Source organism: Lolium perenne, chromosome 5 (assembly GCF_019359855.2).
Source record: "Lolium perenne isolate Kyuss_39 chromosome 5, Kyuss_2.0, whole genome shotgun sequence".
Lineage (NCBI taxonomy): Eukaryota > Viridiplantae > Streptophyta > Magnoliopsida > Poales > Poaceae > Lolium > Lolium perenne.
In genome coordinates, this window is record NC_067248.2 from 113,593,188 (window position 1) to 113,608,777 (window position 15,590).

General features: G+C 44.9%; 2 protein-coding genes across 2 annotated transcripts; one reads left to right on the forward strand and one right to left on the reverse strand.

Moving 5' to 3' along the window:
* Positions 1-5,510: 5,510 nt before the first annotated feature.
* Positions 5,511-5,933, forward strand: LOC139831564 (uncharacterized). Its single transcript, XM_071820860.1, has one exon. The coding sequence runs from the start codon at positions 5,511-5,513 to the stop codon at positions 5,931-5,933; it is 423 nt and encodes a 140-aa protein (XP_071676961.1).
* A 6,415-nt stretch (positions 5,934-12,348) lies between these two features.
* Positions 12,349-13,523, reverse strand: LOC127299677 (uncharacterized). The gene has a single exon (XM_051329686.2). It carries the CDS (start codon positions 13,486-13,488, stop codon positions 12,835-12,837), a length of 654 nt encoding a protein of 217 aa, XP_051185646.1. The 5' UTR covers positions 13,489-13,523; the 3' UTR covers positions 12,349-12,834.
* Positions 13,524-15,590: the final 2,067 nt, after the last annotated feature.

The window sequence follows — 15,590 nt, forward strand, 5'->3', positions numbered from 1 at the left end:
CACGACGTTGAACTCCATCATCATTGCCATCATCATCTACGCCTAAATTTTGAGCTCTACTAGTATGAACTTGCATGTGTACTTGTTTAGCCATTTTCATCCACCTTTCATATTATTATTATGATGATCTTTTAAGTTTTGCGAAAAGGATCGCCGATCTACTAGTCATCGTCAACAACAGTAGAAAGAACACGAAAGGTAATAAAAATGACAAATATGTCTTTAAACCACCTAGCGAAGACTATGAGCATTCGAGTGAGCAGAAAGTGCGCCACCGTCCCGCTCCCATAACCGGAGTTGGGTAAAGTTTGTCGAAGTAGAGCTTGTTGTAGTAGACGAACGGGAAATTGCCGTGCTAAGCCCTCGAAGGACCAACGCAACATAGCAGGAGCCGCTGCCAATGATGGAAACTGAAGATAGGAAGAGCCAAATCTATAACCACATTGACGAACCCGACGCATATGTCTTATGTCCGAGTAGCTTCCTTAGTCTTTTGGGGACATGGACAAACCCTAGCACCGTGATGAAGTGTATGAAATATGTATTGATTGCTATTTGTATGAAGTGTATTAAAAATAAATTAATGGTGTCGAGCTAAAAAACAATTTTTTAGTTCTAATCGATTACTATAACATATCGAGCTAAACAAATTAAACAGACGAGTCGCTTGTTTAACACACGGAGCTTCGAGCTTTGTGTCGAGACCCTAACCACCAGAGGAGTTGAAGGTAAAGATCGCCTTGTAGCATGGTCAGGGCATGAAGCCGCCCGATGGGTTTATCCCTAGTAGGCGACAAGCGGTGAAACCTATTTATCGCCCAATTGCGAGGCGGATTACGCACGCACGCTTGCGGGAGCGAGCATGCCGCGACCCAACTATTTTTGGTATTCAGGCTTCCAGAACTTGGTTTGTTTTTTTATTTTTTCATTGGTTCTTCTCTGGTTTGGTCGGTTTTCTATTAGTTTTTTTATTCTTTTTTGAATAAAATTTATGAACATTTTTCAAATTCGAACAAATTACAAACTTGAACATTTTTCAAATTTGAACAAATTCAAAATACGAACATTTCGAACATTTGAACATTTTTTCTATATCTGAGCAAATTTCAAATTTGAGCACATTTGTGCGAAACGAGTGTTGAACGCAGGAACTTGACCGGGACGCAGCATGTACATGTGTTGCCGATACAAGTGTGGTAGAGGCGCTCCCCTGCTAGGCAAAGGGTGCACTTATACCACGTTGAGCAGCGTGCGCGACAACGCATCGCCTGAACGGGATTCCGGATGGGCTGACCTATTTGTTCACTCCTTAAAAGATGTAGTACCATGTTTTTTAGAGTTTTACAACATCTAGCTCTAGCCTACTAGTTGCAACTCCGGTCCACTGCGTATGAGACCCAATTTCAAACCCTAGGGACTACTATTTCGAAAAAAATTCTGAATCTGAACAAAAATTAGATTTTAAGAAAATTTGGATTTCAACAATATTTCAAATATGAACAAAAATTAGATTTTGAGAAAATTTGAATTTAAACAATATTTCGAATTTGAGCAAAATTAGATTTTGAGCAAATCTGAATTTAAACAATATTTCGAATTTGAGCAAAATTAGATTTTGAGCAAATCTGAATTTAAACAAAATTTTGATTTTGAGAAAATTTTGGTTTTGAGAAAATTTATAACCTGAGCAGAATTTTATTTTGAGCATATTTTAAACCTAAGAAAATTTTGATTTTGAGCAAGTTAGAACTTGAAAAAAATCCAAATCTGAACAAAATTTGAATTAAAAACCTAAATATGAACAATTTTTTAATTTGAACACACTTTTTTTTTAAATAAACTTATTATAAAACCTAAAAGACCCAAACAAAGGAAACCGAGATTAACCGAATTAGAACTTTCTAGAATGTTCCCAAAACCTGAAAAAACACCTAATAGTATGGCGCATGCTACCCGTCGGCCGACCGATCTGGGATCGGAAATCGGTCGTACGCGCGCCATCGGATGGAGATCTAACGTCCAGAACAAGCCGCAACGCAGTTTTGCATTTTAGCCCTTAGTTTTTAAGAAATCAACCCGCAGTACTATATTTCTCAGATATTAGTTCAAATGCAGTTTTACATTTGCCACCCTCCTTTTTCAGAAAACCAACCCGCAGTACCCCCTAATATGATGAGTATTACAACAAAAATCTTCTCTCCGCGTACAAAAAATATATACTATTACAACAAAAAGTCACAACATTTTTTAAAAGTAATGTCACAATAAAGTGGTTAAACCAACAAATTGTTTTGTTGGAGATCAATTTACAACAAAAGTAGCCATTATTATTAATAAAAACCGGAGACTATTACAACAAAAATCCATATGTTTGCAAAAAAAATAGAAGAAAATATTAATTTGTTACATATTGAATTACAACAAAAGTCACCAACTTTTTTTACAAAAAGTCACAAACGATTACAATAAAAAATCAATATATTTGCAAAATGATGCAAAGTGGTCCAGCGATATTTAATTTGCTACAGATTGAATTACAACAATAATCACCTACTATTTTATCCAAAGTCACAAATGGTTACAACAAAATAAAAAATCACTTTATTATTAGCATCAACAAAAAAATAAAAAAATGTTGTCTCTTTACAACAATTGTTAACAACAAATCCTACAAAAATTACGAGTTGTTTACAACAAATAGTTCATCATCTCACTCTATGTGTTTGCAGCGAAATAATTGTTGGACCGAAAAAAGAAGGCCCAATAAGCGACGCGGGAGCGAGAGGCCGGACGACCGATCCGCGCGACGCGATCGGTCGCCGGATCGCAAGCATTTTCCTAATAGTATACCACCTTCATTGCTTCTGCCTTTAGCGGGTCACGGCCCAAAATGGTTTGCTTCCGCGATGCCTATTTATCGCGTGCAAATAAGCCAACTAAGCGATGAATAGGGATTGGTGCTACGCAAGGACGCTCAGTGGCTCACGGTAGGAGGCATGCAACTTTAGCATATCAGGGGTATTAGAGATAGTTTCAGGAACCGACTTGGTCTAGTAGTACGAGTTATAGACTCTGTAGAGTTCGGAATAATTGACATTGTATCTCTCCCGTATCCCTCTGTATCTCCCTTCTATATATACATGAGAATAGAGCCATCGGAGATCATCCGAGTAGATTGAATACTACCTGATCATATTGAGTTCTTATATGGTATCAGGCCGGCTCTTCCGCCGGTAATCTGATCGCAAGCTTCGACGTCGCCGCTGCTGGTCGCCTCGCCCAGCCGCCATGGCGTCTTCTTCACAGCCGCCGATCAACCTCGGCCTTCCGCCGCGCGAGCTTCTCACCAGGGACAACTATCCCATCTGGCGCTATATCGTGCATGCGTTTTGTACAGGTGAACGCTAACGAGTGTGGTAGAGGCGCTTCCCTGCTAGGCAAAGGGTGCACTTATACCACGTTGAGCAGCGTGCGCGACAACGCATCGCCTGAACGGGATTCCGGATGGGCTGACCTATTTGTTCACTCCTTAAAAGATGTAGTACCATGTTTTTTAGAGTTTTACAACATCTAGCTCTAGCCTACTAGTTGCAACTCCGGTCCACTGCGTATGAGACCCAATTTCAAACCCTAGGGACTACTATTTCGAAAAAAATTCTGAATCTGAACAAAAATTAGATTTTAAGAAAATTTGGATTTCAACAATATTTCAAATATGAACAAAAATTAGATTTTGAGAAAATTTGAATTTAAACAATATTTCGAATTTGAGCAAAATTAGATTTTGAGCAAATCTGAATTTAAACAATATTTCGAATTTGAGCAAAATTAGATTTTGAGCAAATCTGAATTTAAACAAAATTTTGATTTTGAGAAAATTTTGGTTTTGAGAAAATTTATAACCTGAGCAGAATTTTATTTTGAGCATATTTTAAACCTAAGAAAATTTTGATTTTGAGCAAGTTAGAACTTGAAAAAAATCCAAATCTGAACAAAATTTGAATTAAAAACCTAAATATGAACAATTTTTTAATTTGAACACACTTTTTTTTTAATAAACTTATTATAAAACCTAAAAGACCCAAACAAAGGAAACCGAGATTAACCGAATTAGAACTTTCTAGAATGTTCCCAAAACCTGAAAAAACACCTAATAGTATGGCGCATGCTACCCGTCGGCCGACCGATCTGGGATCGGAAATCGGTCGTACGCGCGCCATCGGATGGAGATCTAACGTCCAGAACAAGCCGCAACGCAGTTTTGCATTTTAGCCCTTAGTTTTTAAGAAATCAACCCGCAGTACTATATTTCTCAGATATTAGTTCAAATGCAGTTTTACATTTGCCACCCTCCTTTTTCAGAAAACCAACCCGCAGTACCCCCTAATATGATGAGTATTACAACAAAAATCCTCTCTCCGCGTACAAAAAATATATACTATTACAACAAAAAGTCACAACATTTTTTAAAAGTAATGTCACAATAAAGTGGTTAAACCAACAAATTGTTTTGTTGGAGATCAATTTACAACAAAAGTAGCCATTATTATTAATAAAAACCGGAGACTATTACAACAAAAATCCATATGTTTGCAAAAAAAAATAGAAGAAAATATTAATTTGTTACATATTGAATTACAACAAAAGTCACCAACTTTTTTTACAAAAAGTCACAAACGATTACAATAAAAAATCAATATATTTGCAAAATGATGCAAAGTGGTCCAGCGATATTTAATTTGCTACAGATTGAATTACAACAATAATCACCTACTATTTTATCCAAAGTCACAAATGGTTACAACAAAATAAAAAATCACTTTATTATTAGCATCAACAAAAAAATAAAAAAATGTTGTCTCTTTACAACAATTGTTAACAACAAATCCTACAAAAATTACGAGTTGTTTTCAACAAATAGTTCATCATCTCACTCTATGTGTTTGCAGCGAAATAATTGTTGGACCGAAAAAAGAAGGCCCAATAAGCGACGCCCGGGAGCGAGAGGCCGGACGACCGATCCGCGCGACCCGATCGGTCGTCGGATCGCAAGCATTTTCCTAATAGTATACCACCTTCATTGCTTCTGCCTTTAGCGGGTCACGGCCCAAAATGGTTTGCTTCCGCGATGCCTATTTATCGCGTGCAAATAAGCCAACTAAGCGATGAATAGGGATTGGTGCTACGCAAGGACGCTCAGTCGCTCACGGTAGGAGGCATGCAACTTTAGCATATCAGGGGTATTAGAGATAGTTTCAGGAACCGACTTGGTCTAGTAGTACGAGTTCTAGACTCTGTAGAGTTCGGAATAATTGACATTGTATCTCTCCCGTATCCCTCTGTATCTCCCTTCTATATATACATGAGAATAGAGCCATCGGAGATCATCCGAGTAGATTGAATACTACCTGATCATATTGAGTTCTTATATGGTATCAGGCCGGCTCTTCCGCCGGTAATCTGATCGCAAGCTTCGACGTCGCCGCTGCTGGTCGCCTCGCCCAGCCGCCATGGCGTCTTCTTCACAGCCGCCGATCAACCTCGGCCTTCCGCCGCGCGAGCTTCTCACCAGGGACAACTATCCCATCTGGCGCTCACAGGTCCTGCCCGCGATCCGTGGCGCCCAGCTCGTCGGCCTCCTTGATGGAAGCGATGCCGCTCCGCCGACAGAAGTTGAGATCGCTCCCGCTGATAAAGCTACAAACACTGCTGCAAAGATGGGGCCGAATCCGGACTACGCCTCCTGGCTGTCTCGGGACCAGATCGTCCTCTCCTACCTCCTGCAGTCTCTCTCCCGCGAGATCCTGCCGCATGTTCATCGGCTTGAACACACCGCCGGCGTATGGCGTGCCCTAGAAGAGATGTTCGCCGCACAGAACGAAGCTAAAGTCAACAACCTCCTTGTTGCTCTTGCCAACACCAAAAAGTTGTAGATGACGACCTCGGAGTTCCTCGCCAAGATGCAAGGTTTTGCAGATGATCTTATTGCTGCCGGACACCCCCTCACCGATCGTCAGCTTGTGTCCTATATTCTTGCTGGTCTTGGCGCGGATTACAACGCCCTGGTGGCTGCTCTCGGCGTTTCTCCTACGCCGATCTCCCTGAGTCTTCTCTTCTCCCAGCTGCACGCATATGATCAAAGGCAGCTGATGCTCAATGGTCCGTCCCCACCCGAGTTCGAGACCTCTGCCAATGCTGCTAACCGACAATGGCGTCCCCGCTCTGGCAACAACAACTACGCCAGAAATCGTGGTGACCGCGGTGACCGCGGTGACCGCGGTGATCGTACCGACCGTGGCGACCGTGGGGAGCGCCGTGATTTCCGCCGTGACGACCGTCCGTTCTATCAGGGCCGAGGAGGAGGCCGTGGACCCTCTGGCGGAGGGCGCGGCCGTGGCCGAGGACGGCGCCGGACTACGCCTTGGGTGGATGTCACTTGCCAAATATGCAACAAGGAGGGCCATCCCGCCAAAGATTGCTGGTCTCGTTACTCCGAGGAGGATGAATATGGTGACAAGGAAATCCACGCTGCCTACGGTGTCGACACAAATTGGTATCAAGATTCTGGTGCCACCCATCACATTACAAGCGAACTCAACAATCTGACCTTCCGAGACACATACAAGGGCTCCGACAGGGTCAACACCGCCAATGGGCAAGGTATGAATATTTCCCATATTGGTCACTCAATAGTTCGTAACCCTACTCGAAATTTCCACCTTCGTAATGTCTTGCATGTTCCTCACGCCTCTAAAAATTTGCTCTCCGTTCATCGGTTCACATATGATAATGGTGTCTTTATCGAATTTCACCCCTTCTTCTTTCTCATCAAGGACCAGGTCACCCGGAGAATCATCCATAGAGGACGGTGTGTTGGCGGCCTCTATCCTCTTATTTCCTCTTTGGCGTCTTCAGGATCTATGAAGCATGCTTTTGTTGCTGCCAAGCTTGATCAGTCCCAGTGGCATAGTCGTTTAGGTCATCCCTCTTTAGTTATTGTTAGACAAATAATAAGTAAGCATAAGCTTCCATGTGTTAGAGATACCAGCATTGTGTCAGTTTGTGATTCTTGTCAGCAAGGCAAGAGTCATCAACTCCCCTACCCTGTTTCTACTAGTGTGTCTACAGTTCCTCTTCAGTTAGTTTTTTCTGATGTTTGGGGTCCTGCCCCCACTTCTGTTGGACGACATGCTTATTATGTAAGCTTTATCGATGATTATAGCAAGTTTACTTGGATTTATTTGCTTAAACACAAGTCTGATGTTTTTGATGCTTTCGTCAATTTCCAAAAACTTGTTGAACGCCAATTTGATAGGAAAATTCTTGCAGTCCAATCTGATTGGGGGGGAGAATACATTAAACTCAATTCACTCTTTCAGACTCAGGGTATTTCACATCATGTTTCATGTCCACATATATGCTCACCAGCAAAATGGCTCCGCTGAAAGAAAACATCGTCACATTGTTGAAGTAGGTCTCTCTCTTCTTGCTCATGCTGGTATGCCCTTAAAATTTTGGGATGAAGCTTTCCTCACAGCCACATATCTCATCAATATGCTCCCTAGTCGTGTTATTAATAATGACACTCCTGTTCATCGCCTTCTTGGTACACATCCTAATTATTCATCTCTTCGTGTCTTTGGTTGTGCATGTTGGCCAAATCTTCGTCCTTACAACAAGCGCAAACTTGCGTTTCGTTCCAAACAATGTGTTTTTCTAGGCTACAGCCCTCGACACAAAGGCGTTAAGTGCCTTGACGTGTCCACTGGACGAGTTTACATCTCTCGAGACGTCGTTTTTGATGAGACAGTTTTTCCCTTCAAATCCCTACATCCTAACGCTGGTGCTCTCCTTCGAAAACAAATCCTTCTTCTTGATCCTTCTCTTTGTAATTTTGAGCAAGGGGACGATACTACTGATGATTCGATTATGGAAAATACTCATGCTATTAACCCATCTACAAGTGTTGTCCCTTATGATCTGCAGGGTGCAGCTCGTCGAGACGTAGCAGCAGGCGAAAATTCTGGTCAAAACAGTGCTCCGAGCAGCTCGTTTGACTCTTTTCCGCAATCAGGAGAAAACAACAGCAGCACAGACTTTCAGGTGGATTCTCCGACAGGATCTGCCTCGGGATCCTCCCAGGTGTCCTCGGGATCTTCTTCTGGCGCCTTGGGATCGCCGTCTGCAGCGCCAGGTTCTGCGCCAGGGTCAGGCGGGCAGCGTGCCCCGCGCGCACATGGGCGGGACGCGTCTTCGTCCTCACCCGGATCTTCTGCGGGCAGTCTTCCGCAAACACCGCACAGCTCCGGTTCAACAGCACACAGCGATGCCGCAGCGGATCCAGGCGCATCGCGTTCCGCGCCTGTCTCGCCAGAACCAGCAGGCCGCACGGGATCCGGTGCTCCTTCCTCACGTGTAGCTCCGGCTGTGTCCTCTCAGCGCCCAAATACACGTGCGTCCAAAGGAATTGTCAAGCCTCGTGAGTACAAAGATGGAACAGTTCGTTGGCTTTTGACGGCTGCAACAGATGAACCAGCTAATTTACAGTCTGCTCTTGCTGATCCAAATTGGAAGGAAGCAATGGATGAAGAATATGATGCTCTCATACGTAATAGAACGTGGAAATTGGTACCACCGCGTGAAGGCAAAAATGTCATTGACTGTCGATGGGTGTATAAGGTCAAGCGTAAGTCTGATGGTTCTATTGACAGGTATAAGGCTCGTCTTGTTCCTAAAGGTTTTAAACAACGGTATGGAATTGATTATGAAGATACTTTCAGTCCAGTTGTCAAAATTGCAACCGTTCGTCTTGTTTTGGCTTTAGCTGTTTCTAGAGGATGGAGCTTGCGACAGTTGGATGTCAAGAATGCGTTTCTTCATGGCATTCTGGAAGAGGAAGTATATATGAAACAACCTCCTGGGTATGAAAATAGAAGCACACCACATTTTCTGTGCAAGCTAGACAAGGCGCTCTATGGATTAAAACAGGCACCTCGAGCATGGTACTCTCGGTTGAGCTCTAAGTTACTTGCTCTTGGTTTCTTTGCTTCCAAATCCGATGCTTCCTTATTCATCTATCGTAAGTGCAATATTACCATCTTTATGCTTATATATGTGGATGATATCATAGTTGCTAGTTCCTCTCAAGCTGCAACTGATGCACTGTTGAAAGATCTGAGTCAAGAGTTTGCTCTGAAGGATCTTGGTGATTTGAGTTTCTTTCTGGGTGTGGAAGTACAGAAAGTTGATAATGGTATAGTTCTTAGTCAGTCCAAGTATGCTCATGATATTCTGGAGCGTGTTGGTATGTTGAATTGTACAGGTATGCCCACACCGCTGTCTTCTTCTGAGAAGATTGTTGCCCAGCAAGGAGATCCATTGGGTCCAGATGATAGTACTAAATACAGAAGTTTAGTGGGAGCTTTGCAGTATCTAACTCTCACACGCCCAGATATTTCCTATGCAGTAAACAAAGTTTGTCAGTATTTGCATGCTCCCTATACTGTTCATTATACTGCTGCTAAGAGGATTTTGAGATATATCAAGCATACCATGACAGTTGGGCTAACATTTGTGAAGTCTTCCTCCACACTTGTCAGTGCTTTTTCTGATGCAGACTGGGCAGGATGTGTTGATGATCGTCGATCCACTGGTGGATTTGCTGTGTTTTTTGGACCAAACTTGATTTCTTGGAGTGCTAAGAAGCAAGCTACGGTGTCCCGGTCAAGCACAGAAGCAGAGTATAAATCTGTGGCTAATGCAACGGCTGAGATGATGTGGGTTCAGTCCTTGCTTGCTGAGTTAGGTGTTAAGCAGCGACAGACACCTTGTTTATGGTGTGATAATTTGGGAGCTACATATTTATCAGCAAATCCTGTGTTTCATGCAAGAGCCAAACACATTGAGATTGATTTTCATTTTGTCCGAGAACGTGTGTTGAGAAAGCAGCTGGAGATACGGTTTGTTCCTTCTAAAGATCAAGTTGCTGATGGATTCACTAAACCATTGCCTTATCGAGCTTTTGAAGATTTCAAGCATAATCTCAACTTATCGAAGTTGTGATTAAGGGAGGGTATTAGAGATAGTTTCAGGAACCGACTTGGTCTAGTAGTACGAGTTCTAGACTCTGTAGAGTTCGGAATAATTGACATTGTATCTCTCCCGTATCCCTGTATCTCCCTTCTATATATACATGAGAATAGAGCCATCGGAGATCATCCGAGTAGATTGAATACTACCTGATCATATTGAGTTCTTATAAGGGGGACATCTCCAGTAGCTTGATGTAAATAGACCTAAAGGATTGTTTATCGTTCGCGGATAAGAAATAGGTAAAACCTCAGCCCCACATAAAGGGTCGCCGATAAGAAATGGGTAAAACTTTAGCCCCACGGCCCAACGCAAATTGATCGGTATGTCTGCAACTTATTTGGGGCCCAAATTTAGGCTCGAAATGCGTCGGTGTCAATACGGCGTGGTCAGCGCACGTGCATGCGCCCTTCTCCCTCAGATCCGTCTGCCAGTGACCGTGCCCGCATCGCCTTTTGCGCGTAAGTACTGGTGGTCGGCGTCGTTGAGGCTTTCTACGCCACACTAGTGGTGCTGCCCCGCCTTCCGCGCACTAGTGCTGGCATGAGCGGTGTTTGAGCATCCAAGCAAGGCATTGAAGGTGAGGCAGTGCCCTGGCTCTTTTAAGCGGAGCAGGTCGCCTCAGTTCTGGACACACCTTCGCTAGTAGCCAGAGCCACCGCCACTTCCCACGTTTATCGAGCAAGGGCTGGCCTTACCGCAAGATGAAGTCCGACCAGAAGGGCGAATCGTCTCGTGGCAGTAAGAAGAAGGCACGGGAGTGCCACTACGTCCTGGTGGACTACGTCGTCGTTTGTACGACGAGAACCGGTCGGCGCCTTGGCGGGATGTGAGCCAGCCGTGCCGTTGGTATCTCATTTCCTAGCGTGTGTCTGTGCCTCCGGTGCTATGCGGGGGACACGAGCGCCGCGACCAGATCCACCGTTAGCGATCCATCTTGCCGCCAGATCTGCGCGATGATCCGTTTTACGCCCTCAACTACTGCAACAGGGTCACGTTCGCGGCCTGGGAGTTCCACCTGCGTCGCCGAGTAGGTTACCACGGCGGCAACGAGGAGGACAAAGACAAAGGCCACGACGACGCCCTCTTAGACAACACAGGTGCTCCAGGCGGAGGTGTGAACGAGGAGGTCCAGCCAGCGGACCTCCAGCCGGTGGACTTGATGGAGGAGGAGGCCCTCGAAATGGCCATCACCTAGAGCAAGCTTGACCAGCTCGCCTAGTGGGATGGCCTCACCATCCAACCGCGGGAGTCTGCGCTAGCTTAGGGGATGTCGGTTACTCCTCCGTACACTCTGCCACCTAAAGGGAGCACATAGGCATGCGCACCACCGCCTCCTCCCGCGCCTACGCCGCCGCCACCTCCTCCCGCACCAACACCGCCGACGCCGGCGCCATGTACAATGGGCTCTATACTAGCCGTGGCCTTGGACGCATCCGGTCTTTGTCAACCTCATCGTCGACGATGACGAGGAGTAGGCGGCCATGGCGGGTGCCCAAGTTAGCTAGGGTTTAATTTGAAGTTTATTTTATTTTATTTTGGCACTATGTATATTATTTCTATCAACAAAACTATTATTAAAAAATGTGTCGGGCCGCTGGGCAGACCCCGACCCAAACGGATGCGCCCGAAAAATAGCGATTTGCATACCCGACGGACATAATTTATGTCTAAAATATATCGGATAGCTGGAGATTGCCCTTATTTCTGAAATTGGATAAAACATAGATGCGGACCGCTTATTTCTGAGATTCGATAAAACAAATACTCCATCAAGCTGTCGTCCATTGACCACATATAGATGTGTGCGGCAGGTAGATCGATCACGGTAGACCACAAAATTCCAAGGGAGGATCTAAGATAGTGTATCACGGACCTGCAACGAGCAACGGTACAAGACCGGGGAACATGGGAACAGTCTAGCCATCATGCAATATATATTGCAGTAGGAAGATCGGTACATGTGTATGATTGTGCTGCCACTGACATAGAAACATTGTACTCACACTGCAGGAGTACATCCATAATGTGCAGGGCTACACATAAAAAGGTGCGGGGTATACATACACATCAAGTTGATGTCTTCCTGATGCTCGTTGGTAGGGACATCATCATGCTACAATACAGATTCTTGTGTACAATGCCAGTTATGTGTGTGTGTGCACTCCATAATGCACACATGGTGAGCTTGATGAAGTTTGGTGCTGATTCAGGTCAAGGAACAGCCTGCCTGCCCACGCGGCCACGCCCACCAACAAAGGTTGTCGAATACGACGCATCCCGCAACAACTTCGATCATGATCATGATATACAATGTCCCTCCTCAAAATTAACAAACCAAACCGAACGAATCCCCAGACAACCAAACATTTTTATATTTTGCAACATGTATTAGTATGTATACTGCAGCACACACGCATCCATGAACATGCGTAGCTGAAGCTAATAACAGAAGACACTCCATCGCAGAAAAAGGTAGAGAAAACACACAAATTAAGCGGTGGCACATGTGTGCTGTTCATGACACCTCAACCGCCTGACTAGAAAGCAATGATCTGGATTACATGACACGGGAATCTAATCAGATGATCGAGGTGAACCAAACAAGATGCCATTCCGCCATTGCTGTAGCGACAGAGGATCGAGCACAGGACTCAAATGATCTTCTTTGCTACGTTAGCACCAATTCAACATACAGAAATGTTAATTGTTATAAGGATCGAGCGATGATCTTGTTATAATCACTTATCTCCGGGTGGCCCGGCACGGCCCGGGACGGGGAGACGGTGCGACGGGCCGGCGAGCAAGAAACGCGCCGTCGACGACGTCCATGGCGCTCTTGCACCCGTAGAGGTCGAGTAATCCGACGACACCGCCGCCAGCGATCCGCCATGGGCGCGCCGTGCGGCCGGACACCTTCGTTGTCCGCGCCGGCCAGAGCTTGTCGTCGGCGTCGTCATCGGCCATGCCTTCCTCCCTGGTGCACTCCACCAAGGCGGCGGCGAAGGGGTCCGCACCGGGTCCCGGGGCTTCGACGGCGCGGCGGCGTCTGCGCTGCCGGCAGCGGCGAGGGGAAGGGCGGAGCGGCGGCGGGGGGAGCGGGAGGGTTGTGCTGCTACCGGAGGATGACATGAGGCCGCCAAGGGAGCTCTTGGGGAGCCCTGGGCGGCGCTCCCACGAGAAAGGCACGACTGAGGTGGCGGTGGTGGTGCGGGGAGACGGGGCAGGGGACGGCGACGGGGAGAAGGAGGAAGACCCGGTTGACACGGAGGAAGACGACGAGGACGATGAGGCGGTGCGGCCACGCCGGCGCGGGGTGGTGGACGGCGTCGACGGCAGCGAGAGAGGTGGAGGTGGGAGCGGCAGCGGCTGCGGTTTGTTGGTTTGCGAAGCTCGCATGGTGAGAGATCGAGACAGAGGCACTGAGTGAGCGGCAGGGGAGCTGGAGGTTAGTCGTTAGACCGTCTCTCCTAATAAATACGGTCGGCGGTTCGAACAAAGGGCCCCATATGTTTTGGTAGGCATCCTGTTTTATTTTATTTCTTTCGTTGGCTATTTTCTCTTAGCTGTTTCTCACTCTTTTATCCTAGAAGTTATGCCTCATTGAGTAAAATTATGTTCTCTTCAACGTTACCTCTTGAACATGCATGAATCCATGATAGTCCCAATGACCGCAATTTTATTTCATAAACATGAATCCATGATAGATATTTAAATTTAAGTGGGAAAAAATATTTAACCGCAAAATTCCTCACAAAACTAAACCATTATAGTTGTTCTCCATCAGTTTTGGCATAAAACTGGCAGTGCCGCAAAAGAACCAACCATAGCATCATACATTCATTGATGCATATTTCCATCCATACTCAAGTAACCAAGAATACGTCGACGGTGCGCCTTCACAAGGCCACACCAATGTCGATCCCTATCGGCATCCCATCCTACCTTCAAGTTGCAAGTTGTGGAGCATGCCGCTCCGGCTTCGAGCGGAGCGTGTGCATAGTGCAAGTTGAAGAGATAAGGGGGCCAAGGACCATTTCCCGGTGCGTACATTGTGTGTTTGTCTCCATCAACTACCGCATAAATATTGGATCATTCAAAGCCTTCTTTGTAAACAAAGATTAACGTGCGATTCTCGGTTATGTTCTACCCCCTTTGTGCTTATCTGGTTTAAAGTGGAGAACTCTACTCTTCCATTTGAGGTCTTTCTCTAGAGAAAAAAAAAACCTTTAGCGAAAGATATTAGATAGACTTCTATGTAATGACGATCCAAGGCCAACTTTTAGGGTGCATGGTTGCCCGCGAAGTGTGGGTTTGGGATCTTCGCAGGTTGGATAATCTGAAGCGGATGCTGCTGGCTGTCTCGAGCTTGTTGGAGTGGTGGGTGACTAAGATATGTCCAAACTAGCCGCGTCAAGAATTATGAACGATGATCATTCTTGTGTTTTGGTGCTTCTGGCGCCACCTGAACGATGTGGTCTACAATGCTGAAGCATCGGTAGCTGGGGTGATCAAGACTAAGATCAACAGAGGCTTTCGAAAGGTGTGGTTACCTAGGTTGATTCGTAGCAATGTCTTTGACTCTTCGGAGGCGTTGCCCTTTTGGTTGCAGGTAGGAGATACGAGTTTGAGGGAGTGTGAGGAGTTATCACCTCCTGTTGGCAATAAACTTGCTGCAACAGCGGTGTGTTCGTGCCTCTTAGGATTTCTTATATGTGATCAACACTCCTTGCATGGTGTATTCTCGAAAGTAATGAATCGCAAGGCCACGTGCTTCCGAGGTAAATAAATTATGTTTAGAAGGTACTCACAACTGCCAACAAGGCATTAAAGCAGAAGCCTTTAATGGGGTATTGACGTAGAGACACGAAATGACAGAATCGTTCATGTTCTTGCAAATTGTTCATGGTAAAAAAACACATTTATGTCAAAGGAATATCACGTATCTCCATGTCAAAATTTCATTCATTATATGTGTTTACAATCTACGAGGGGACACTTGAATCATAAACTAGTAAGAAAATGCTGACCAAAGGGAGGCGGATCCCTCTCTTGGCTCTTTGTTGTTAGATAAAAGATGTGGCCTACCCAATGGCGGATTTTTTTTAAACAAGGAGGCAAAAGATTTACCATAATTCATTAATTAAGAAGAAGAGTCTTGATAAGACAAAGTTCCGAACCCAAAAGCAAACTACTACCTCCATACCGGTTTACAGGGCAATTACGTATTTCGAGAAAAAATTTGACTACAAATTTGATCAACAAAATATAAGACATATGCTATAAAAAATTATATCATTGGATTCATATCCAAAAGAAGTTTCCAATGGTATAATTTTTGTAATATATATCTTATATTTTATTGACCAAATTATTAGTTAAAGTTTTTTTTCTCAAAAAGCGCAATTGCCCTATAATCTGGTATGAAGGGAGTAAGAAATTACTCTCCCGTTATTACAAAACTCAAACACTTCGCAACGGCGGATTCGTACGCATTAAAT

Bases quoted from the DNA above. Each gene is read 5' to 3' on its own strand.
- LOC139831564 (XM_071820860.1), top strand. From the start codon at position 5,511: ATGGCGTCTTCTTCACAGCCGCCGATCAACCTCGGCCTTCCGCCGCGC.
- LOC127299677 (XM_051329686.2), bottom strand. From the start codon at position 13,488: ATGCGAGCTTCGCAAACCAACAAACCGCAGCCGCTGCCGCTCCCACCT.